The sequence below is a fragment of the Protobothrops mucrosquamatus genome, unplaced genomic scaffold, assembly GCF_001527695.2.
Source record: "Protobothrops mucrosquamatus isolate PMUCROS unplaced genomic scaffold, P.Mucros_1.0 scaffold_89, whole genome shotgun sequence".
NCBI classification, from domain to species: domain Eukaryota; kingdom Metazoa; phylum Chordata; class Lepidosauria; order Squamata; family Viperidae; genus Protobothrops; species Protobothrops mucrosquamatus.
The window spans coordinates 570,189-596,616 of NW_015386165.1; the positions used below are offsets into that span (position 1 = coordinate 570,189).

Consider the following 26,428-nt stretch of genomic DNA (forward strand, 5'->3'; position numbering starts at 1 on the left):
GGTGCCAGTGTGTAGGGATATTCATAAGGTGTGTAAATTAAACCAGCTTCAGGTCCTTGGGGAACTAATGCAGCAGTTGGGTGAGGAGTTCCATTTGGCATGACAGCGGTCTGTATTTGTCTGATCAAAGGCATTAAGGTAGGGCCAGCTGGCGTAGGGGTACGCAGGGCAGCTGGTGGGAGAACAGGCGCGGGCCCTGTTATAATCCTTGGAGCCTGGGCTGTTGCTGCAAGAGAAAAGGCAAGGGCTGCTACAGTAAGCAAAGAAATTCAGAAGAAAGTATGGAGACAGTAGTGCAAAACATGAAAAGATGGGGAAAGTAGGAAAGTAGGAAAGAAGAAAAAATAAAAGGAAACCATTAGTACATGCATTGATCACACAGTGCCAAAGCACACCATTCAAAAGCAACAGCTTTCCATTTCCCAGTGTGATTAAGAATGAACATGCAAAATAAAAGCCAATTTAAAATGGCAGAATAGACTTCTAAAACACAGGTAACACACAGCACAAAAAGCTCAATGTAGATCACATATTTTTCATTACCTATGCCTTCAAGACTGCATGAGACTGAGAGGCATGCAGGAAACAAAGAAAATACTGTTGTAATTGCATATGGAATATTAAATAGTGAGATTTCAGCATCTACAGACATTCAGTGAAACTTAGATATACAATGTAACATATTTCAGTTGCAACTTAACCAGTAAACATTCTATTAAGTGAGCAAATACAGTATAAACATTTGTTGGTATCTCCTGCCCTTTTTCTGAACTATCGCAGCACAGGTGGTGACAAGGATACAGAGAACTTTACTGTGTGCCATTTCCCCCATTCTAATATAACTAGAAAACAATTCTGTAACTTTTTTTCTCTTGAGAGACAGGTTGATAATATAAAAACTAAAATACAATAAACTGTAAGTAAAGATGAACATTTATGTTAATATATATGTTAACGCTACTTGAAAAATATTTAAATTGCAGATTGAGTTCCTAGTTAAGCCTAGTTTTAATAGTTTATCAAAATAGAGCAAAATACTGCTAAATATATATATATATATATTGAATTGGGTTATGTGCTGGCAGCACTATTTGATTTTTGAAATTTAACATAAAGGTGAACTATTAAACTATTGACTGATTAATAAAGAATAGATAATGTCAATTCTGAAGGGAAAGAAAGCTGTAGTTTAACAAAAGCAAATAAACAGCATGCTGGTCATGTTATGGGTCATTTAGTCCTGTCTTTCTGTACAAGCTCTTCTGGCAGATTCCATTGTTATTTTCTACCCCAGTATGTTTTCCTAATATCACTTGTAAAGCTGTTTTTTTACAAATACCATTCCTAGCAATTCACAAGGACCATGTGCAGAAAAGAGGGGGATGCATCTCTGCCTTAAAGCTGTTTGATTATATTTATATAATTGTCATTATATTGTCATTTACAGTTTAAAAGAACTGTAAATGACAATAAAAATAAAGCTGTGAGACACTAAGTGTAGCCAATTCATCACAAAAAGGCAGGCTTCAGAGAATCATTCTTTCTCAGGACAACATAACCTGGTAAAGATATCTAAATTTGAAATAACAGAAAATATTTGTAGCTCAGGTTTTAGATTTTGGCAGTGGTTTTCCTCTCTCCAAGCTTCCGGAAGTCCGTTCTGAGCCAGGGAGGCCTCCCAGACCCAGAATGGCCCAATGAAAGTGCGTGAACGCTACTTCTGGAAGTCCGTTCTGAGCCAGGGAGGCCTCCCAGACCCAGAATGGCCCAATGAAAGTGCGTGAACGCTACTTCTGGAAGTCTGTTCTGAGCCAGGGAGGCCTCCCAGGCCCAGAACGGTCCTCCGGAAGTGCATGGTAACGAAGTGCTCAGAAACTAAACTGAAATAAGCTTGGAGAGCAAACTACTGCCAAAAGTTATCTAAGCTGCCAGTATTTTTTTTATTAAGACTCATATGCCCATTAATTTGTAGATATTTTAAAATACTCTGGCATCTCCTAGCATTATGGTGGAAATTTAAGTCCTAGAGCTGTTATACAAGAAAATGGTGATGCTTTATGATAAATCTAGCAAATATTTCCATAACCAGCAGCAAAGGCATGGCAAGATTACTTCTTGAAACTATGAGAGGTCTAGCACTTGCCCTGGAGCATAACTTATCAAAGTTATGCTAAAATCTAAAAACATGTCACTAAAAACATGTCAAAATCATCATATGTGGATCAGTAAATTACTTTCAAAACAAAAGCTTTGGGGCCCAACAGGAAACACAAGTGATTATTAGTGGTCAAGGCCAAGTACAAACTAATCAGTGCTTCAAAGTTTTAGAAATGCTAACAATGTTTTTCTAATGGGAATCTGGAGCATGAGAAGAATGTATTGGGATGTGGTTTGAATGCACTATATTACTGAAATCGGAGACCATTAACGAGAATATTATAGTGCAACAAAGACTATGAGAAAAGAACTAAAAGTAAAATTCAGATAAACACTAAATATTAATAGTGATTCAGCTGTCTCCTAAGCTGCTAAAAAAATCATACTACCCAAAGCATAGTATTAAAAAAGAAAACTTATACACTATACTAAATTATTTTGTATTTTATAAAGAAGAGTAATCTCTCAAAGCTGCAAATCATTTTTTAACGAAAAAGTAAAGAATCTGGGATCAGATGCTGAAATAGGTATCAGATTACATGGCTAAACTTTAAGCAAACCCACACTATTGTAAACACAATACTTTCATGACAAAATGCAAAATCCCTTTATATTGCAGGTACAAATTCATTTTAAACCTCTGCAACTCAATGTCCCTACAAGTTTACTCAAAGAAGTTAGGAACGTTTCAAATGAGTATTGCTTTTAGTGTATTTATCTTTTATTCCAACTTATGTCTGGATATGTTCTTTTAATGCCACGAATCCAAATATAGTGTTGCAGCATAATAAAAAAAGTATTTTCTTTGTTTAGATTCATTGATAGTGATATTGGAGAAATGTATCTATGGATTCATGTTTTTAAAAGGACTGTTTAATATTTGATAATAATGTAAAATATATGCTGAATTTCCCACACTGCCATTTGCCTGGGAAGCTATGAGTAATAGGTATGTTTAAGTAGGTGTTCTGCAAATTTCTGAAATATTGGTTTATCTAAAATTATGAATAAAAGAAATCCAATAGAGAATAACTTCCCAAAGCACTGCCAGAGTTCTGAATCAAATTCAGCCTTATTCTGCCCTAGAAGGGATCTTTAATCTTGCTACTACAATGCCTTACATGTATACATTAGAAAATGAATCAATTGCAGAAACGGATCTGGATCAAATGTTGTGGTAGGCCCCCCTCATACACCAGAAAACCTTGCATTTCCATCAGTTTTGTGATTCATTGAATATAAAAGAGCACTGATGTGAAGTATAACTTATTATCTATTAGTGGTGAGATAAACCATTCTTATTCTCAAAATGCAATGATTTGCCTGTTAATGTTTCAACATGACTAAAATATAACCCAGTCAGTAAGTGAAAAGCATTTAGTTTTCAAATATCCCTGAAAACATGCATTTGTGAAAACATGCAGAATCCACTAAGAGTGTTTACAAAGTCATCATTACTATTGTATGACTGATCTCAGTATTCACAGCAAAAGAAATGGGGGAAAGTAGAAAACAAACAAAATATTACACAGAATGAACTATGGTCTGATCTCACTACTTTCCTGAAGGTGCCAAGGCTCTGCCCCCATGGCTGAATTAAGCAGAATTTATTTTGTAGTCACCACAACTAGGAATATATTTAGTGAAGGTTTAATTAAGAAAAACCAAGAGATTCCCAGAAAATATGTGCAATACCATTTTCTTTCAACCGCAAGCTTTGCTCAATCTGTACTATAATATGGAATACAAAATATGAACAGACATATGCATGCTCTGGAAAGCAAGATAATACACATGGGGCAAATACAAAAAGTACTCTATGAGCACTAAGGATGTTTGAAAAGGGTATAAAATATCATGTGAGTGACAAAAAGAACTATAACACATTTTGACAGCTTCTATCTGGCATATAAAGAACTTAAATTCTTGTACGCATATGAAAAGTTCTACAGCACTATAGGACTTACGTGATTTGATATTGGCGTCTCGGTAGGTACCATTCAGAATTGCAAGTTCCATTAACTGCATCTTTTTAAGGCTATCTTCTCCCTCTGCCTGCACAAATGAAATACATTATTAGCAAAGCAGTTTATAATCTCATAGCACAATTGCAAAGAATTTGATACAAGTTCTAAGTGATATATGAAATAGAAACACATTTACATAAAGGAAACTGATGCTGATGCTGCTCTAGTCACATAATGACTTTTTATATGCTTTGTAAATTCAAAAGCCTACACCTTCCAATGCACCTATTAGATTTCAAGAATGGGTAAAAGCCACTGTAATTATACTATACTATGACAGTGCTATACAAAATAAATAGAGACTGCTTTCTTCTGGACAGTGATTCCAATGTATAAAACAATGCATGAAATCCTTTCTTTCAAAGGTAAAACAAATTTGGAAGAGGATAGGAAACTTTTTTTTATTGAATTAGAGTTGTACAAAATATACTATGGAAGTAGTTTAAAGGGCTGAATTTGTCTTCCATTCAATTAGAAATGGAAGACTAATCCATTTAAGTCTTAAGACCAAACTGAAAACTCTCAAATGAATGGCTAACAAAAACTTCAAATTGTAACACAAGTACCAATGCTTCCATGAGAGAAGTCTACAAGCATAATATTCAAAGCTACGATCCATGCATATTTGCTACTTATAAGCCAAGTTTGGTTACGAAAACTTTAAGGGGATATAATTTCTACAAAATTAAACTGTATGTAGCATTTCTATATCAACAGGCCAAAGTACAAACAGTAAACGAATTTTTTCTTTGTATTTATAAATATTGTTAGTTTGCATTCTAAAATATAATTGATTAGAGTTACTAATAAGCAGTAAACAAAAACTTAAGAATATATTCTTTTTAAAAATATTTTTATTGAAAATAATAAGAAGTAATACAAGAAGTAATAATAATAAGTAATACAAACTAAGTAATACAAGAAGTAATAATAAGAAGTAATACAAACTAAAATAGAGGAGGGAAAATGAAAGAAAAGAAAAAACATAAAGTGCAATAAGAAAAAAGAGAACATGAGTGGTCCTTGGTGCTCTCTGAGCTTGCTTGTTTCTTGCATATGTTTCATTACTCAAACTAGGTAACATCATCAGTGCTAGTAAGAAGTGCCGTTCACTGTCAGTTTATATTCTAGTGCAGGGGTGTCAAACTCGCCACGTTACATGATGTGTCACGATGTATCGTGACTTTTTCCCCCTTGCTGGAGCTGGGGTGGGTGCAGCCTCCACGTGACGCATCCGGCCCACGGGCCGGCAGTTTGACACCCCTGTTCTAATGACTTGCCTATCAGTATTGGTGGGATGGTCTTAGAGATTCTTTGGATGGGCTCTTTGATTGCTGTTGGCTTCTTTGGTAGTTTATTGATTGGGATATTGTTTACTTAATTGTTGGTCTGATGTTAACCTTGGAGTTAATCTATGTTGATCTGGGTGTTGATTGCTGGTGGAGATGAACTTGGGTGGTTTTTTTTCCTTTTTGGGCTGAGTGATAGTCTCGTTTGCTTAGTCTTTAGATGTTGTTAATGTCTATGTATCTATTGATAGCTCATTTGTCAGAGTGCCAGGCTTTTAGAAATTCCCTAGTGTTTTTGGACTTGGCTTGGTCTAGGATGGCCACATTTTCCCAATTCAAACTATGGTTAAATTTGGCTATATGTTGTGAAATTAAATGGTTTTCATCATGTCTTCTGACTGCTGGTTGGTGTTCGTGGATGCATTCTGCCAGTCCTCTGCCTGTTTGTCCTACATAGTGGTTGTTATAGTCCTTACACTGTATGTTGTAGCTGACTCCTGTTTTTCCTCTGGGGTTGTTGAGTCTTTGGTCTGCTTAAGATGTTTTGAAGGGCTTTAGTTGGCTTGTGTGCTATGTTGATAACCAAGGACCCCTCATGTCAGCCCTGACTTACAAATGTTCTCCTTTATTAGAAGAACATTTTTTAAAAATTGAAAAAGAACTAAAAATGATACAAAGATGGGGCTTTTTTTATTCTTCACAGCAATTATAAGTACAGTTAATTTTAACTTTGCTCTCTAAAGTTAAATCATGACCCTCCAGTCTAATCATCAAAATGATACATCACAAGTTGATTTTTATATATATATATATATATATATATATATATATATATATATATATATATATATATATATATGCGCAAAAATCCGTAAGAGATTTCCAATCACCAATAAATGTACACATTATCTTTAGAACATTTAACTATGTACTCTTAATTGCAATATATCACCAATTCACAATTTTTAAAATTTATTTTATTTATATCTTGCCTTTATTATTTCTTTTATAAAAAACACAAGTCAGTGAACATATCTAATATTCATTCCTCATATTTTCACAATAGCAACAACAACAACAATCCTGTGAGATGACTTGGGCTGACTGGCCCAAAGTCAGCTAGTTGGCTTTCATTGCTAAGGCAGGACTAGAACTCATGATCTCCTGATTTCTAGTCTGGTGCCTTAAACACTATATGATACTGCTTAAATCAAATTCTGTAAAAATATAACAGAAAAGAAGCATGTCATTTTAGTTAATTAGCTATAATTAGATTGGCAATTACAGAAAACTGGTACAATGACTTTAGCAGTTTTAGAGATATATTCTTCTAAAACAAACACAATACTGTGTGTATCAGTGAACTGAGAAGGAGCCGATTTCAATAAATAAGGAACAATGCTTATGCATGCTTTTCTTTTAGTTTAAAATAAAATAACTTATGCCAAGCGTTTCATCTTTGAAATCACAATCGATCATAAACACATATCATCTGAAAAATGATCAGAAAAATATATTATTGAAATGATTAATCATTTTTTTAAAAAAATTGGTGATTACTAGAAATGTGCTTTGTGGGGCTATAGATAGTTGCATTTACTAGGCATGTTTAATCCCTGTTGTAGTTTCTGATACCAATATTGATCTCCCCTTGCCCCCACCAATTCTTCTCATATAAGAGAAATCTTAAAATGGCCTTTCATTAATGGCAAAAGCAGCAAGCAGTAAATGAGATGAAGGGAAAGATATTGAAACTAGTGGCACAATGGAATTAATATGATCTTCAAAAAGAGAACTGAGAAGTTTAAAGAACAAAAGACTAAGTATGAATTGGTGTATGGACATAACCAAACCATCAAAAGGATGGTTTTCAAGGACAGAATAGCAGAGAAAGTTGTAACGAATAGGTTTAATATAAACTGGATTTAGTCAGAATTTCTTTCCTTTTCTTTTATCTCCTGTCTTTAATTCCTTTTGTTACTCTTTTTTAAAATAATGCATAATGAAGAAGATACTATAATGTATATGTATGTATATAGAGCCAGTTTGGTCCAGTGGTTAAGACGCCAGGCTAGAAAGCAGGAGATTGTAATTTCAAGTCCTGCCTTAGCCATGAAAACCAGCTCGGTGATTTGGGGCCAGGCACTCTCTATCATCCCAACCTACTTCACAGGACTGTTGCTGTGGGGAAAACAGAGGAAGGAGTGTTGTGTGTGTCCACCACCTTGAGTTTTAGAAACAATCATCAAAGGTTCAGTGTACATCTTTGATAAAGTTATCTCTTCCTTTTCTTCAGGCCACTCTTTGGGAATAAAGAAAAAGTATTCGGAAAAGGAAGAAATCAAAGATAAAGTGCCTGTTCCCATTTATATTTAATGCTGATTCTATCCATTTGTTTCATACTGCCCATCTCAAGGCCCCCAAGAGACTATCCTTGAGGAACAAAGTCCTTGGCAGAAAAGTTTTCCCATTCCTGATTTTGATAAGGAAACTATTTAAATACATTGATTGCAAAATATAAAACATCCTTTACAAATTATTATTTCTAAGCTTCTTAAAGGATTTCTTCTAAAAATAGTAGATGTGCATGCTCCATCCTTCCTAGACACCTTATTTTAAACTTGAAATGTATTAAGCTATATACAAAGTTAATTCTTACTCAAATATTGTAATTACACAGAGATGGCCCAGAATGCTTAAGACTGACCACTCAAACTTTAGCAAGCTTGCTCCATTTTTCAAAGTTTCTATTGTTGTTATGGGAAGAGTACATGATTTTAAAATCTAAAATGTCTTCTATTCTAATGAATGAAGTGTTACTAAAAGAAAATATAGATAAGTTTTATCTGATCATTTATTCCAAGCATAGGAAATTTGGTATCTGAAAGAATAGAGTTTCATGAGGCAAATAATATGTAAATATAAATAAATCCCTTCTCATCCCTATGAGTGGTATGTATCTTCCTCAATATTGGGTCCTCTATCAGAGGTCTGGGAAATTGAAGGTTCTTAGCTGTTCCTAGCACTGCATTATTCTTGGGTAGAGATGTTCTTGGATGATGTTGTTCCTGGGGTCCGTTGGAGCCACTCTCCCACGTTATGAATCACAGACTAAGTATTCCTACTACCACTGGGACCACTGTACTTTCCTCATCTTCTCTAGTGCCTCCTTCAGGCCCTGGTACTTCACCAACTTCTCATACTTCTTCTTCCTGATGTTGCTTCATTTGGCACTGCTGCATCTATCACCCATGCTATCTTCTGGTCTTTGTCTACTATCAATGTTGTCTGGCCAGTACCTGCCTATCCATCTGGCTCAGAGTTGTCCTTAAAACCATGGCATTCTTAATCTGGGATCTTGCTATAATGTGTTGTGCATGATATGTGAGGCAAAGTTTCTAGATTTTTAAAAATGCTAATCATTATCATAAAAAACTGAACAGCTACTACTAAACCTAAATTCATTAACTGCTTTATACCATGCTTTTGTATATAGCTGCTTCATTATTCAAATTAATGGAATTTGGCAATACTCTAACTGCACTAGCTACAATGGGGTGTGGGGGGGCTTCAATTTGACATGAATATTATACTAAAAGTTTACACATCCCTGCTCTACAAAGTTGCAAAGATACTCCTCTTCATTCACAGATCTCTTACTCACTATGGTGACAGATCATTAAAACACAGTCCTCATTAGCCATTTTTGATATGACTCTTCCTGCCATATGAGCCCTCAAATTCACCTTATAGTATGTATCTGAAAGCAAGGCTAATTGCATTTAAAATATAGAATCCCTTTCTATAATCGGATATTTGGTGTGGTATTACTAAGGTCTACAAGTAGTCCATTACTTAATTCCCACAATTGGGAATCAACTTCAGTTTTTAAATAATGTGGTCATTAAGTTAGTTGCGCCCAACTTTACGACCTTGCTTAAGCAAATTTGGATTCCCCCGCCCCAATTGTCAGAAGCCTCCTGAGAAGGTTTTAAATGCTAATCATGTGACCCCCAGGATGCTGCAAGTCATTTTTTTCAGCATCGTCATAGCTTTAAACCGTTCTTAAACAAATGATCATAAGTCAAAAACAACCTGTAGTATCATAAATAAAAGGATTAAAGGAGCAGTATTATATAACTTCACCCCTTTTAAACTGAAATAGTTAACTCTAATTGAAATAAATTGCTATTTTAAAAAGTAGAAAATCTTGCTTCATCTACACTCAAGTTTTTCACAAGCTTACAAATCAAACAAAGAATATTTCTGCATATTTAAGAAATCCTTCTGTTCTGCACTGTTTTCCCATCTACCACAGATTGGCAGTTTATGAAAACTGTGAATATCAGCAAGACACACACAGCATCAATGCTCAAATTCTGGCTGACCCCATTTGAACAACCATTTTTAGAAGGCTGGATTTCAGGGCCCAAATATATATTAAAACACAGTGAGAAGGCAAGAATTTATTATTTTCATTTTATTAACCTGAACCTCAACTTTATTATTTTTACAATTAATTCAGGGCAGTGAACATGTCCAATACATTTTCCTCCTATTTTCCCCACAACAACCCTGGGAGGTGAGTTGGGCTGAGAGTGGGAGAGTGATCCAAAGTCACCCAGTTGGCTTTCTTGGCCAAGAGAGGACATGAACTCTTGTTTTCTAGCTGTGTGCCGTAACTACTAGATCAATTGGCTGGTTCACAATAAAAAAAAGCTAAGTGTTTTCATTTATAAAAATTATGTTTTTGTTGACATTGAAAGTCAGGTATATACTCACATATATTAATTGAGCGATCCTTGGGCATCTCTGAGCTTAATTGTTTTCTTGCAGACATTTCATAACCCAAACTAAGTAACATCATCAGTGCTAGTAAGGACTGGGGTTTGCTCTCTGTTTATATACTAGTGGCTTGCCCTGTCAGTGTTGGTGGAGTGTTCTTAGTGGTTCTTTGATTGGGCTGTTTACTGTTGGCTTGTTTGGCAGTCTCTTGATTGGAGTATTGTTTACTTGATTGTTGGCCTGATGCTAGCCTTGGAGTTAATCCTACGTTGATCTGATTGCTGATTGCTGGTGGAGAGGAGCTTGGGTCTTTTTGTTCCCTTTTTGGCTTGTTGATTGTCTCTTTTGCATAGTGTATGTGGATATTATTTATGTCTAAAAAGCAAAAGAAATACTAGAAGACAAAGAAACTTACATCCCAGTAAACACTAACAGAATACAAAAATTAGACAACCGGATCAAGAGAACTCTGTGACGTCACTAAGAAAGGCCAAATTACCAAAGAGAAAAAAGGCAACAGTAAACAGCCCCAAGGAACCTCTAAGGCCACCCCCAACAACAACACTGACAGAACAAGCCACTACAACATAAACTNATAAACTGAGTGCAAACTTCACTCTTTACTAATATTGATTATGTTACCTAGTTTGGGTAATGAAACATCAGCAAGAAAACAACCAAGCTCAGAGAACACCAAGGACTGCTCATTTCAATCTTGAGCTACAAATATTCTTCTTTATTGATACAATTTATTTATTAAATTTGTTCGTTGCTCATCTCACTGCAAGGCACCTAGTTAATTATTTTTATTTGTTGGGTAAGCCAATGGTCTTTATTACATAAATTTAAAATTGTAAATTGAGATTATCCAATGGAACTGGAACTGACTTCTTATAGAAGAGACAACAAGGTCAAATAGTCCTCATTTAAGAACCACAACCACTAAGTGACACAGTTAAACAAATCACCCATGGTTGTTAAGTGAGACATCATGGGATAGTGGCTTGTGAGTTTACTGCTTTCTTCTCCATTGACTGATATGTTGAAATCTGACCATGAAGCATGCAAATAATGATCATGTTTTTGTGGACACAGTAACAATAAATAAATACCCAGACGTTGCAGAGCATCAAAATCACATTCCTCAGGGATGCTGCAACAAACGTAAGTGCAAGGACCAATAGTAAAGTTACTAAACAGCCCTGGTGGTGCAGTGGTTAGAATTCAATATTGCAGGCTAACTCTGCCCCCAGCTTGGAGTTTGATCGTAACTCAGGTTGACTCATCCTTCAAAACTTCCAAGGTTGATAAAATGAGGACCCAGACTGTTGGGAGCAATATGCTGACAATTTAAACTGCTCAGAGAGTGCTATAAAGCACAATGGAGCGATATATAAGTGCTACTGCTACTTTTTCAGTGCCATCATAACTTAAAATGGTCGCTAAACAGGACAGTCATTAAACAAGGACTACCTGTATTTATTTAATCTCCTCTTTATTAATTTTTCTTAAGTACACCCAACATGCCACTAGGTATCCATAAGGGCACCCAAATAAAATAGTTTGCACTTGTTTTATTGATAGAAATTTGAGAGTAGAAAACTTTATAGACAACTTTCATAGGAGAAAGAGTGGTTGCATGTGGGCTGGTTTCAGATGCCACACTTAGCATCTCAGCTGGAGTTTTAAACAGCATCAGAGAGGACTCTGAAAAGGAGAAGCTTAGAAAGGAGAAGGAGTGAAATGAATTAAAGCCACTGGCTGTTGAACATGGGCTGCTGGTTTTAATATTAGCCTCATATGGGTTGATAAACCTGAGCTTAATTAGATTATGGGTAAATGGGAAGATTACAAAACCTCTTTTCAGTCTTACTTTAAGGAACATGCTGAAGAGTAGGAGACAGTGGGGCCACCTGCCAACTCAATGTTGAAAACTCATAGTGTAGCTGAAAATGATGAAAGATCAGATAAAAATATACTTGAGGAAAGCCTGCAAGTAACAAGCTATAAGTGTGATTGATGGAGGGATGTTGGGCAGTATAATTCTAAGACTTTTCTTAACTGATGAGAGGTCTATAATTTAGCAATATAGAGGGTACATACATGCTAGGTACAAACTTAAGTTCATATAATAAATTGCTAAAACATTCATATTTAAGACAGCTTTTAGTTCATCTATGTTATTTGTGCATCTAATATTTTCTTACCTAAATAAATTTTTTGAAGTTGCTTTGTTTTGGGTAGAACTCTTCAATATAACATCTACCATTTCTTTCCACCTTAATTAGGAGCTGCTAATGAGCACTTTTGGGATACAATGATCATATAAATTCTGTAACCTCGTTTTTATTTTACAAATGTTTTCTTAATCTACAAAGAACACTGTCCAAAGGGGGTTTTTTTTTTTAAAAAAACAAGATTTTAAAAACCTATAGCAAATAATAAAAACTCTATTTTTACTGATTGATTGATTGCCTGCAGATTGCCTACCTAGAAAAACCACCACAGAACTGAACAGAAAGAAATGGATTAACAAAACGACCCAGCAAAAATACTATCTGGCTATTGGCTTGAAAGTCCTATCAAATGCACAGTGCACTCACTGTAATGCTCACCAAACAACACAGCTGCCTTCAAATGTAGTAATTTGAAAATTCAGAAGCATAGCAACACTCTATAAAAAGTGTTTCTTTGCATCTGCCAACCAATGTGAAAAAGAAAGCTGAACACACACAAAACTCACAAGGATTATTTATATTACAACCCCTGGAATTCCCCACAGCAAAGATGGGAAAATAGCTATATTTAAAACAATTATTTACTTATTTATATGGCTGGTAGCACTTTTTTTATCATGACCAAAAATGATTTGTAGCTGCTGAACAGGTGCTTCACTGACTCTCCCTTATCCCCATTTCTTCCACCTCTTCCCTCTCAACTGACTTCACCCAATGACAGCAAAGATGAAACCTATGCCTGTTTAACAATGTAAGAGAAGGAAGGAAGGAATTATTAAGGGGGAAGCTGCAGAAAAGATTACAAGGACATGAGAAAGAAAAATGTGAGAAAGAAATTCAAAATAATATCACCGTGATTTTGTTTAGTATATGATAGGACAGAAAAAATATATAGACAGGCTTTCAATATTCTGTTATTCTACATTACTATAAAAAGAATCCCTGCTGTGTTGCCTACCTCAAATAATCCTTCAGGTCTCCATGGCATGGAAGCATTTGAAACAAAAACAAAAACAACTAACCAAATCACCAAACCAATCACAGAATGTCATGAAGCAGCACGGCACACAGGGTGATTTACTTGAAATTTTTTTTGATTTTGGAACATTATGCAATAATTTTAATATGCTAGCAGACTTGTAGCAGGTTCAGATAATAAACATCTGTAATTTATTTATTCCTGTGCTGGCCAGGGAAAAAGAGTAGTCCGTCCATTGTTGTAGCCAACATGGAAATGCAGTAAACTGGGAGAGGGCTTTTTTTGCACTGAAGGTGCAGAATGCAAAGCCTTTTCAATTATGCCCTGCAAAGAAACACAGTAGATTTGGCAACAGAATGATATGCATTTCAAGGCTCCAATGTTTGGCTGCATTGCTTGTGACAAGTGGCAAAACAAGCTTTTATCTTTCATATGTCTAGGATAGAAATACAAAGTATTGTAGTAATGAATGATATATGCCTTCAAAACTCACTGACTCTGCTAAAATGCCTCTACCTGAATGTACAGCATAGAAAGAACTGAAGAAAACAGCTGATTGCATTTCCGCCACTTAGTTGCATTTCTGATCTGTAAAATGCTTAACCAATTGCTTTTTATTCATAGAAAGTTCTGGCAAAAGAACAGTCATGTATTCTATATATACATTTTAAAGCAGATTGTTTTAGAATTAAAATATGTGAAAGGGAAAAAAAATCAGAGTATTTTGGAAGATGCTTTGCAAAGCTGTGCTAAACTATGGTTAATTTAGCAATTAAGTACAAGTGGTCATCTGGTCATTTTTATACATTTGTAAGCAAAGTATGAAAGCCAAGTTTACTGCCATGAAGCAACTGTAGTGCTAAGTAGGTATGATGCACCTTACTTTCCTCTGAAGAAACATATATTACAAGGAACAGCAACATTATAGCTCAGGGCTTTTCAACCTTTTCACAGATTGTACCACTTTTAGGACATGACAATATTCGAGTACCACCAGAGCTAAGCAAGGTGTCAAAGACTTGATGACTAAAAAAAAAAAGGGGGGGGGGGATTTTGGGTTTTACTGATTAGATTACTTTGTTGTTACAGAAATGGCTAGTTTATAATATTACTAGCTGTACCCGGCCACGCGTTGCTGTGGTTCTCGTTCACTCAGCCAACAGATGGTGCTGTTTTTCAAAAAAAGCATGTTTTTACCTGTCACAGGTGTGATATCTATATAATAGTAGGTATATAAAAATACGCGCGTATTCAAATGCAACGTTGTGTCAAAATTTTAAAGCAATCGGTGAAGAACTTTCGGAGATTTAAGATTTTGAACAAATGAACATTTACATTTTTATTTATATAGATAGAAAAGTAAAAAGTTGAAGTTCGGTGTTAATGGTTCCTTCTACTGAAACAGAGGAAGTCGGAAGTCAATGCATTTTCTTTTTCCCTTATCCCCCTCTTTCCCCCCCTTTTCCTCCCCACAGTGTCTTACTATTTGCTTTTGTATTTTATTCTATAATAAAATGTTACAAACTGTAAAAAATAAAGGAATCACTTTCCCTTCACCCTGACAAATGTATGACGAATTTATCCATATTTATTAATATGCACCACTACCTTAGTGGTCAGCTGGCTGGTCGGCCCTCTCTCCATCTCCTTTCTCTTCTTTCTCCCTGCCTCCCTCCTTCTACAGTGTAGTAAGAATGCACACACATACCAGTCCCTTCACTGTACCCCTAAAGAAACAGGAATAAGCGCAAAGCAAGAAAGACTCACAAAAGACTCCCAGAATAAAGAAACACTAACTCAGACTTTTTTTCTTCAAGCTGACAAAAAAGACTCAGCCGTTCCTCAGTTTAAACACTGTTGCAACCAGAGCCTGAAAGGCTCTGGCAATTGCAAAAAAGCGATAACCTTAAATTAAGCCTGTTTACCTACAAAGAAAACTTGCTAAAAGCCATAGACAGACTCAAGATAAGGGGGTAAAACTAATTATATTTGTTTAAACCAACATTTTGGACTCATTTTTAGCCTTTGTGAAACAGACTAAAATATTCCAATAATAAAAGCACACAAACCGAGCCTCTGAATTACAAAACTCTATAAAAACTGTATAAAAATCCTTATGGTAATCTATTCAAGCTGCCAGCTGTCCCAGAACCCATCAGCACTGATTGCATTCTCCTGGCTAGAGAAAACGAACTAGGGGACCTTTTCTTCCAGCATCAGCTTCTTCTTCCCTGTCTCTTTTTCCTCCCTGCCTGCTGGGCTCTTCTTCCACAGCTTCTTCTCCGTCCCCTTCTCTTTCCCTGTTGTCTTTTTTCCCCTTTCCCACCAAAATCACCTCGTTTTCTATCCTCTCCTATTCCCCCCCCTTTTCTCTTCAGTTCACCTCCAGCTACGTGCTGCTTCCGGAAGTGCCAATCAGCTGGAGCTCTACGGCACTTCTGGGTCTTCTGCCGAGCCACGATAGTCCTGCAGCTGCCTCTCCCTCAGGCTTATGTCGCTTCAGCTCATTTCCCTCCCCCGCTACACTTCTCTAAGAGGGTAATGACCTGCCAGGCGCCAAAGTACCACTGGTGGTACCTGAAAAGCCCTGTTATAGCTATTATGTACAGTACAAGCCTTCCAATTGAGTCTTTACAGATAACAGTTGAACCATTTGGCTTAGGGATGGAAGAGGAGATGGAGATTTTGTCCTTTTTAACTATTCCAATTGCAACCCATTCAATGATGGAATAAGAAGTATGCTTTACTGCCCTGACTCCCCAATTCTTGACAATGACTATGACGCAGTGACTGTATTTTACATTTCATGAACTCAAAAGTGAAAGGAAAGGACAGAGAAAGGAAGGAGTGCCACTTGTTCGGTACAGCACTTTGGAATTAGTGGTCTATCTGTCAATAATTTTTTCTTGAGCGTATTGTTGCTCCAAAGTAGCTAAGCAAACACCACACAATCTAAGCAACACTAGTAATGTTTGGGTAGAGATAAACTTATATGATAAAAGCCTTTATCTATACTTCATAGAATTTTCAGTAGGAAAAGATTTCAGAAGTTACTAGACCAATTCTCTGCTTGGTGCAGAATCTGCTAAAGCTTGATTATTCAGCTTGTTTTAAAGACTTCCAGTGAAGGAGAATTCCCACTGTTCCATCACTAGGCCCTCCGTGGCCTTCCCCACCCTGAGATACTGTACCTCATGTGCACATAACGAGCCATGTGCGTCTTAACGAGTAAGGAGTGATTTCATTCGAGGTACAAGATTCACTCCCACAAGTTTTCAAGTTACAAATGGAATGTGCAGGCTCCATTACACTCATAACTCGAAGACTACTCGTAGTTCAATGTCAGAACAAATCTGACAGTACTTTAACAAATCAGATCTGGTAAATATTGTGTACCATCTTGTCATGTGATTTCAAAGAAAGAAATATAGACAGGACCTATCCTAACAGATCAATGTTAAAATTGGGAAATTTGTACTTTCAGACTTGCAAGATTCCATTAATATAGCCTTACAATAAAGTAGAATCTAGTTGTGCTTCCTGACTGGCTTACCTGGGAACGCTGACACCTAGTTACTGCATGGACTACTCTGTGCACTTTTTCATGGCAAGATTCACAAAAGTGGCTTGCTGTTGCCTTCTTCCTAGAGAAGAGAGTGACTAGTCCAAATTTACCAGCTGGCTTCATTCCAATGGGATACTGGAACTCATAATGTCCCAGTTTCCAGTCTGGTGCTTTAACCACTATACCAAAGTGACTTTCAGTGTAAATCTAAGCAGATTATTTTCCTGCAGCTTTTTATTGCTGACAGCCTGTAGATTCCAGGATGAGATGTTAATGCTATTTCTGTTGGACTGTCTTGGCTCATATTACTTCTGGCAAAGGTTTTACATTCAGTCAATTTAAGAATACAGAGGACTAAACAAAACTGTATGACTTCTCTCTAAGGAGCAAATGTATCACTTAGCTACTTTCATTCAAAATCCTCAATTCCACTTTGTTTTCTTTATATTGCTGGGAAGAATTTTCTTTATGTATGCATGTTTTAATCTAGCCTCTATATAATACATATTGTTGAAGTTTGAAAAATACGAAGATAAGAATACACACAAACATATATATGAAGGAATTCTTAAAAAATGAAAAAATAAAAATAAAAATAAAAAAATTAAATAAAATGAAAAATAAAAAGTGTAGATAGCATTTAAAAGGCAGAGAGAGAAGAAAAAACATAAAGAAAAATATATAAACAATTTCATCAAGACAAGTGCAAATAATGTTACTGAAATTGTTTGTACTTGTCTTGATGAAGGGACACAATGTTTATATACTTTCTTTATATTTTTTCTTCTCCCTCTGTCTTTTAAATGTTGTCTGCACTTTTTATTTTATTTAAAATTTTCAACCAAAATCCTTGCTATCCCATATCTCATCTTTTATGTATTAATAATAAAGCCTCATCATTCATTCTTAATCAGCAAATTCATTAAGAGCCAAAAATAACTATATTTTGATCTTAAACAAATAAATGAGTTTCATATTCCTTTCCTTTTCACAGTAACTTATTTTCTCTAAAAACACAACAAAACATCTTTTTCTCCAGATCGTCTCTCTTATCTATAAATAAATCTTCAAAGCCTCACCATTCAAACTTAATCAAGAAAAATCCCAGTGAGCTACAATGCCAGAAACAACATATTGAAATTTAATCCCTTCAAATACTGTTTTATAAATTAATTTCTTATCATCTTCTCTTCATCTCCTGTTTAACAGATGTTAACACTTTTCTTCCATTTTAACATTTATTCCTTTTAAATATTCCCAAAAGCTGATTTCATTCTTTCTTTTTTTCAAGAATGTCTTCATAAGTGTAATACATCTTTTTTGTAAATTTAAAATAAAAAAGTTGTCCAAGCCACTCTTCTCTGTTGAAATCCACTCATCCAAGTCACTTTACTGATTTATTATTTGTATGTCCCTTTTATTAAAACATCAGCTAGTTTCATTTTAAACAGCTATTTGGTCAACATCATTCTTGTACCCTGTCCATTTAATATCCATATCCAATAGTCTGATTTTTAGTTGTATTTTTTTCCTTTCTTCTTTTTGTAACAGTTTTTATAGTTATGGATAATCTTAAAATAAAGTTCTGACTACATTGTTGCTTAATATCCTTGATAATTTCCAGAGTTATTTTTTCCCCATTCTGTATTACTGGGTCTTGTCCTTTAATTATAATTATAATAGTAACCAGCCTTCTAGGTCTTGTCTCTTACCATGTTTCTTTCTAATGCACAACATTTTCCCAGAGAAAGATTTCTTAAACTTAAATACAAAATCTTCATATATTTTAATAGGATTTTAAACAAATCACAGAAAGTATATTAATAATTATCTTATTACCAGCCAGTTTGGTCTCTTAGTCTGCTTAAAACTTTCAAAATTAACAATCTAATCACCCTTTTGCTGCTTATTTTCAAATAAAATGTTTTCCTTTAAGTACTTAAAATTACATAAAAGTTCTTTCTCTGATGACTGAATGAAAATTACCCAGTATTATAAAGCATATCCTTCTGAAGGTTCTCTCCTTAATCTGCAGAGAAGTTCACAGAGCTCATTCAACCCTACCATGTCATATCTGACTTTAAACAGAAAAAGACCTTAATGTTTTTTGCATAATAATTGTAAAAAGTATACACAATTAAATAACCTGACACAGATACTGAATATAGAGAATGAGATTGCTGGGAAATCTCAGAATGAAGATCTCATAGGCCATCTTAAGAGCTCTATTCTACTTTGCACACAGAAAATGTCTTCCACTGATTTAAAATCTTCTGAAAACTAAGGTTTTTTTTTAATTCCCAGGAGTGATAATCTTTCTGCAACCTTTAAGGAGGGTGCCTCTCTACAACATAAAATATCATATTTACAATCCACCCTAGGCTCTCTAATAATCCTAAATTCTCAGTGTCAACTATTATTAAGAACAATAATGTTACACAGTACAATTTCATATTTTACCTAATAATAGCCACCCAGGGTTGCTCAATAGGACAATTTTCTCATAACAAAAGAGAAGATTTAGGAAAGGAAAATTATTCTTTGGATTTTTTAGCCAATTAATTCAAACATCTAGCATGTTTACAGTTAACTCTAGGCAGTGAAAAAAATAGCTTTGAAGCTGGTTTTGCAAAAGCACCAGTGTTATTTATTAAGGGCAACTGGAAGACAAGTTCCTGCTAACAGAAGTTCCTTAGCATGTGATTAGGCAGTTTACTTTATAAAACTATGATATAAAAATATAAGAGATCTTAAATACTGTGTGGGGGGGTTGCTGTTCATGGAAAGAATATATATCATTTTCAGACAATCTCTGAACAGCAGAACATTTGTCAGATAATCAAGAGCACTGCTTAAATGACAATTATCCTACAAACAATTGTGTGATGGTATGTTACAGTATGGAATAACTATATGGAAAGTATGAAAAAGGACTCCTTGTGAAATAACAATATGAAAGAAATGTTTTTAAATTACTGTACTGCAAACAACAAGTATGTGATGCATAAGGTGTATAATATTCATAAGGAGAAAAATAGCTGTAAATAATGTAGTCAAACAGTATACGGAACAGTTAAGATAAAGAGATAAAAACTACACAACAATTTTGATGCCAATAAACCAACTGTTTAAGAAATGGGTAATATGATATATAAGAAATATCTAGCAGAGCGAGTGTGATTAAAAATAAAAGTTATACAATGATTGGGAAGAAACTAACTTTAGGGAATGTTGAAAGAAGTATTTTAGAGATTTGAATGAGTGTGACAGTAATGCATTACATATGCTATAAATGTTACTGTCCAAGAAAAATGATGAAAGGAAAGTCACAATTGCTGTGAGAATGTTGAAAAATTGTACAGCTGTAGTTGCAGATGGCATAATTGCAAAAAATTAAAATATGGTTTGCTTCTGGAATGTCTTTGCAATTTGCTTAACAAATGTGAAGATTATCTTATAAATGGCAGAACAGCATTACTTTTTCCTTACACAAAGCCAAAAGTAATAAAATAAATGCAAAAACTATAGGAAAATCAGTATGTTTAATGCTCCCAAGAGTCTCTGAAAAATTTCTCACTGAGAGGAGGAGACAATAATCAAAATTTGGGAAGCGTGGCCTTATATATGACAAGGAATGCTGCAATGGTTGTGTGAAAAATGGTCATAAGTCACTTTTTTCAGTGCCGTTGTAACTTTGAAAGGTCACTAAACAAACTGTTGTAAGTCGAGGACTACCTTTAAAGCTTTTAGTATCCGTCATAGTTACATTTGGCATGTCTAATAAATATTACATGCAGAGGGGAAAATTAAAATCAAATTAATGTTTGCTGAAAAAACATAGTTCTCTTTTAAATAGAATTTCTTGAAAAGATATCTAATTCAGCAAGATAATTTAATTTACATCTACAGCAATCAATTTTTTTTTACTCAAGGGAATTGATACAAACTCTCTTGAATTGTGCTTGCTTTATTGTATAGCATTAGGCAGAAACAGTTTAGCTTTAATAAGCTGATAGCCTGCATAGAATCATGGTTCAACTTCTCTATGTAAGCATTTTCTTTAAAGCCCCCATGCTGTTTGCTGCTCAGTCTATGCCAGAGACAGCAAAGATTGCTCCTTTAAAACCTGTAATTTATTATGAGTTTATTCATACCCTTCAAATCACTCAAGGGAATGCCTATTTGAAAATTCCCATGGCAACTGATTTAGTTTGGCAAGCAGAGAGATCCAAATTCAATCCTTTTATCCTTAGACTAAACCATTACAATGGTAATTCTATTCTGTCACTCTGAAGAGACTGCTAATTACTGTCCTTGGGGTTCCCAAGACAGATTTTCCATTCAGATTAAAATGGCATTGGATGGTCGGAAATAACAGTAACACCTTTTTGGCACATTAGGACTACATACAAATATATAACGGCTTATTAGGAAGACTCGGTCATTGAAAACTCAATATATATCATAAACAAACATTTCAAACTATATTTTCTAAATAGAACTTTATATGTTTGAGTCAGTAACTAAACTGACTCAAATTTCTGGAGTCCTTAGTCCTTCATTACCCAGCTAGGTAACATCATCAGTGTAAGTAAATGTGGGGTTTGCTCACTGCTTATATGTAGTAGCCTCCCCTGCCTATTTCTGGTGGGGGCGTGGTTTTCTAAACTGACTTGGATATCAAACATTCAAGTTACATTCCCCATTTCCCATCCACAAAGCTCACTGGTGATTTTTCTCATTCTAACCTACTTCATAGACTAGTAGTTGTAGATGTAATGAAGGGGGAAGAATATCATGTATACCAATTTGAGTTCTCAAGAAAAAAGCAGGCTATACATACAGTAGCAAATCAATTAATTTACATTGTAAAAAAAAATACAGCCAAGATTAAAAAATAATCTGCACTATGGACAGTGATCAAGAAGTTAATGTTATTTTTCATATGAAAATTGTGTAAAATAATGTTTTCAAAGTGGAATTAAAAATTATTTATTACTACATTTTTATTATTATTACTTTATCAAGTATAAACGTAAAAACTGAAATAAATACCAGAGATAAACTCAGAGTTCTCACTCAAGAGGCACAAATGATCAGGCTCAAACTATCTTACTTCAGACCCATTATGCAAAGAACCTGCCTCTCTCAAAAAGGCTCTAATGCTGGAAAAGTTGGAAAGAAAGAGAAGAAGTCCAAGACCTACTTGCAAGGTGGGGGAGATAGGTGAACAAACTCATTACAGTGGCAATTGGAAAATGTGAAAGTCTAAGTTAGAGATCGGTCTTCATGGAGAAAAATCTATGTGGTCACTAGTTGAAAATAACTTGATTCTTCTTCTTCATCATCATCATGTCATCAATATAGTTAAAACGGTCAGATTTGAACAATAGCAACATTACTTTGAGTTACCAACAAATGCAAATACCATAAATACAAACAACAAAATAGTAAACCTAAGTAAGATAAAAACACATAGCAGCATTGAAAATATTTAAAGAACATTTATTTATGACGTCCTAAAATAGCAATTTCCTACAAAAAGTAGCGGCAAAGCAATCTTGCAACTCCTCTAGATTTTATTTTCATTTTTTCTTTATTTTGTATTTTTAACTTTGGAAATAAAATCTTTATAACGAAGAAGTAGGTTTTATTTGTTCATACTGTGGAATACTATATCAAATATTTACATGATGAAATTTAGTTTGTATTATCATTGTTTACCTATCTGCCACTGATGTTTGTGATATCTGTTCCTTCAAGAAAATGATGACTTTAAAGTAGTTTATTGTATTTCTTCCCTACAATGGTTAAGTTTAAATTCAACGACCATTTAAACTTACAAGAGCAGTGAACGAATGGTACATATAACCAGTCCTCATAGTTCTGGCCTTTGCATGTCCCCATGGTCATGATTGCGACCCAGGCACTTGGTGACCAGCTCACAATTATGATATTACAGCATATCATAATCACATGACTGCCATTTGTCCCCAATAGTTAAAAGTAGTGTAATACTTCATTTGGAAAAAAGGAAGATTTCATGAAGTCTTAATGTATTCAAAAGAATTCAAGAGCATTGTGTTTTTTTTTAATTGGCATATTAGCAAAAACTTAAAATAATAGAATGTATTTTAAAAATGCCATGGAAACAATTTTATTTGTAAGTTTTTTAATTTGTCAAATATATTAAACACTAATTACATAATTACAAACCGTGTACTTGCTATAAAAGGTATATCAAAATATTGGTATATGATCCATTATAGTATTTTAATGGAGTTTACCAAATGGGCGCTTGACAATGAAGTACACTATAAATTCTGACAGACAAATTCAAAAAGCTTTACGTGAAATAAGGTGGTTATTCAGAAACATATTCAACAGTTTAAATTTCTTTAATACTGGTCTTGAAGCGTCTCCAGTTTCATTATAACAATAGTAGAATCACTGCTGCTAAATGGTACATAGATTGAAAGCAAATCAATCGTAAGAACCACTTCTACAAAATATTTTTATTAAATCATAGTTTAACTAGTATTTAAGAGCAAGGTTAATTCTATCACTCATTCAATGTGTGACAGTTCCCCAGAAGCAAAGCCTACAGGCAAATTTTAAATTCATTCCTTTTATTAACCAAGTCCCTATATTATCTTGGTTGAGATGAAAACCTTCAACTTCCATTCACAAAAATCCACTGGTACTAGCATACTTAGTATCTTTATAGTAATTCTAAAAAACAGAGGATTATAGATTTAGAAGGGATCATGAGGATCAACTAGTTCAATCCTATGCAATGTACAGGAAAAACATCTTTTATTAATTAAATATAACAACATCAAAAATCAAAACACTAGATTATTAAGAAAGAATACTTTCTGCAACATGCAGAAAAATTAAACTATCTTTGAAAAATGTACAATATCATTATCTCCATGGGGAAAACACATAAAAAGTTGCTTATTTAATTTTTTTTTTTTTTAAATTAAAAGTCAATGGATTTTTGTGAACACTTTCAGCTAACCTAATGCTCCTGTAAATTCCAGCACTGCAAGAGTCTTTTAAAAGAACAAACAAAATCCTTGAAAGTCTTTAATTTCTGGTCTGATCTTATACTATTTCACGTAGGAAAACTAAAATCCTGGATGACTTCTGAGAGGGAAAAACTAAGTCCTGAGACTAAATATTTCTTCTTCCAGAAGAAATATATTTTCTCAATGTTTAGCTATCTTACTGCTTTTCCATTTAGCTACTCTTGACCAATCCCCAATTTTGTATCAAAAAAAATCACAACTCTACTTTTATTTACCTTACAAATTCAGATGCCATATACTCCCAAATGATTTAAGTTATATTCTTCAAATAATTTTCAAACTAACTTCAAAACTTAGAATATTTAAAATATAAATGAAACCTATTTAGAAGCTTGTAAGGCAGACATGTCAAACACAAGGACCGGGGGCCGGATGCGGCCCGCAACGTGGTTTCATATGGCCTGCGAAGCCATCCTGGAAACAGTGAGGGAACAACCCCCGCTGCCTTGGCCCTGGCCCAATTTTGTGGTGGCCATCTTGGCATTTGCCCTGGTGGACCATGCCTTGGCACTTGCCCCGGTCCCACCCCCTTCTGCCAGAGACCCTCAGATCTGTCCCACTCCTGCCTAGGCCCCCACAGGCACCCTTGACGCGAATAATGTAGAACTGGCCACGCCCACCCAGTAGGCCACACCCACTCCATCCACACCCACCCAGTAGGCTGCACCCACTCTGGCCACACCCACCCGGCCCCCGAGGGCAACCGCAATGCTGATGCGGCCCTCAGTGAAATTGAGTTTGACACTCCTGTTGTAAGGTATTCAAGACAAGTATGCCAATTAGCAAATGTTTTCCCCTTTGGAAAGAAAATACCATATTGCAGAAGTCTATGCATCTAACATCATTTGAGTAACTGCTACTTACTTATAATGAATACCGTACTTATATTAAAATCCATGTTTTTATGAAAGGTGATGCACAGCCACTAAAAATATGCAAAAATTATAGAGATTCAATAGAAACCAGTACACTTTATCCTTAAACTAAAATGCCCTGCTTAATTCTCTCTTGTGTTCAAAACCTTTAAGTATCAAACCAAGGAATGTAAATGCAGATTATGCTGTCATACACTTTAGATCATCACTCAAGCAGCTTAACTGTGATCGTCAACAATAATTTAGAGGAAATGCATAATAATTTATGCAAACTGACCATATATCATTCAGAAATAGATGGTTGTATGGAGGCTTAGCTTATTTACAGGTGTAACAGACAATTTCAACTTTGTTAAGATGTGGCATGTGCATCAATCGGAGAACTGTTTAAACAGATTAAAGTAATTTTCAACAGGCACTTTAAGTTGTTTAAATTTATTGCCACTTTATTGTCAATTTTACAGTTCTTAGCAAGGATACAAAATAAAAAGCTAGTCTCAATCATAATTATGTTATTGAACATTTTTTCTATTTTATGAACTATTGGAAATAAGATACGAGAACTTCACAAGTCTTCAAAATACTATTTTTTAAGATTTACCTACTCGTCTTATTGTTGTTTAGGGAAGCGCATAAACTATATCACTATTCTGCATTTAAGAATCTTAATTTCAATCCAGTCTTGGACTAGAACTAGAGAAATACTATATTTGCTTATACTGAAACTTTGCCATTTTAATTTTCATTCTCCCAACAGAAATAACCTTTTGAAAGAATCCATTGTTCCTTTCTCTTTTAACCACCCTAAATTATTTGGTATCACCAAAGTCAAAATAACCCTAGAACTTAAGATATTAAAATGCTTCATATGAGCAAAGTGGATAGACCTCCACTGTGAGAACTTTGTTTGTAGTATTTCTACATTTATAGTTGTTTGTTAACTTGTATGTAGATCATTTATTTTTTACACTATCCTAGATATAATTCTGAAATGACAACAACCAAGGAACTACTATTATGCCATTCATATCTTGCAGACAATTCCTATTGGCAAAACTATAAAAAACTGTATTTTGTCATATATCCCCTGAGTTCATTTTAGAATGACATATTGTATACATAGAAGAGTCAAAATTATAGCTTGATAAGTCTTTTTATCCGCACTCTTAATCGGCAAATGTACCAGTACAAGTTGCACAGTGGGCTATGCTAAAATACATGTTTTACACTGTTTCCAAATACAAAGTATTCAAAAGTAGAATTATAATTATAATCCTTGCATTTGAAACAAGAAAACGTCATACTGTTTGGATTATAAATACTTGAATACAACAATGTCTAAAATAATAAATTTCAGCATTAACATAATTTAAAGTCTGGTTTTCCTTAAAAAAATATTACTATCATTTTAGACCCCTTA

The 26,428-nt window shown here is 34.6% G+C and overlaps 1 protein-coding gene across 2 annotated transcripts in view; it reads right to left on the bottom strand.

Annotated features, from left to right (window-relative positions):
* Positions 1–26,428, bottom strand: part of QKI (QKI, KH domain containing RNA binding) — a 108,644-nt gene that overhangs the window by 9,545 nt on the left and 72,671 nt on the right. For both annotated transcript variants that reach the window (XM_015814578.1, XM_015814587.1), the window contains exons 5-6: positions 4,125–4,212; positions 1–250 (exon numbers count right to left, since the gene is read on the bottom strand). The exon at positions 1–250 is cut by the window's left edge and continues 47 nt beyond it. In XM_015814578.1, coding sequence (XP_015670064.1) covers positions 1–250; positions 4,125–4,212 — 338 coding nt within the window. The remainder of the gene's footprint in view (positions 251–4,124; positions 4,213–26,428) is intronic.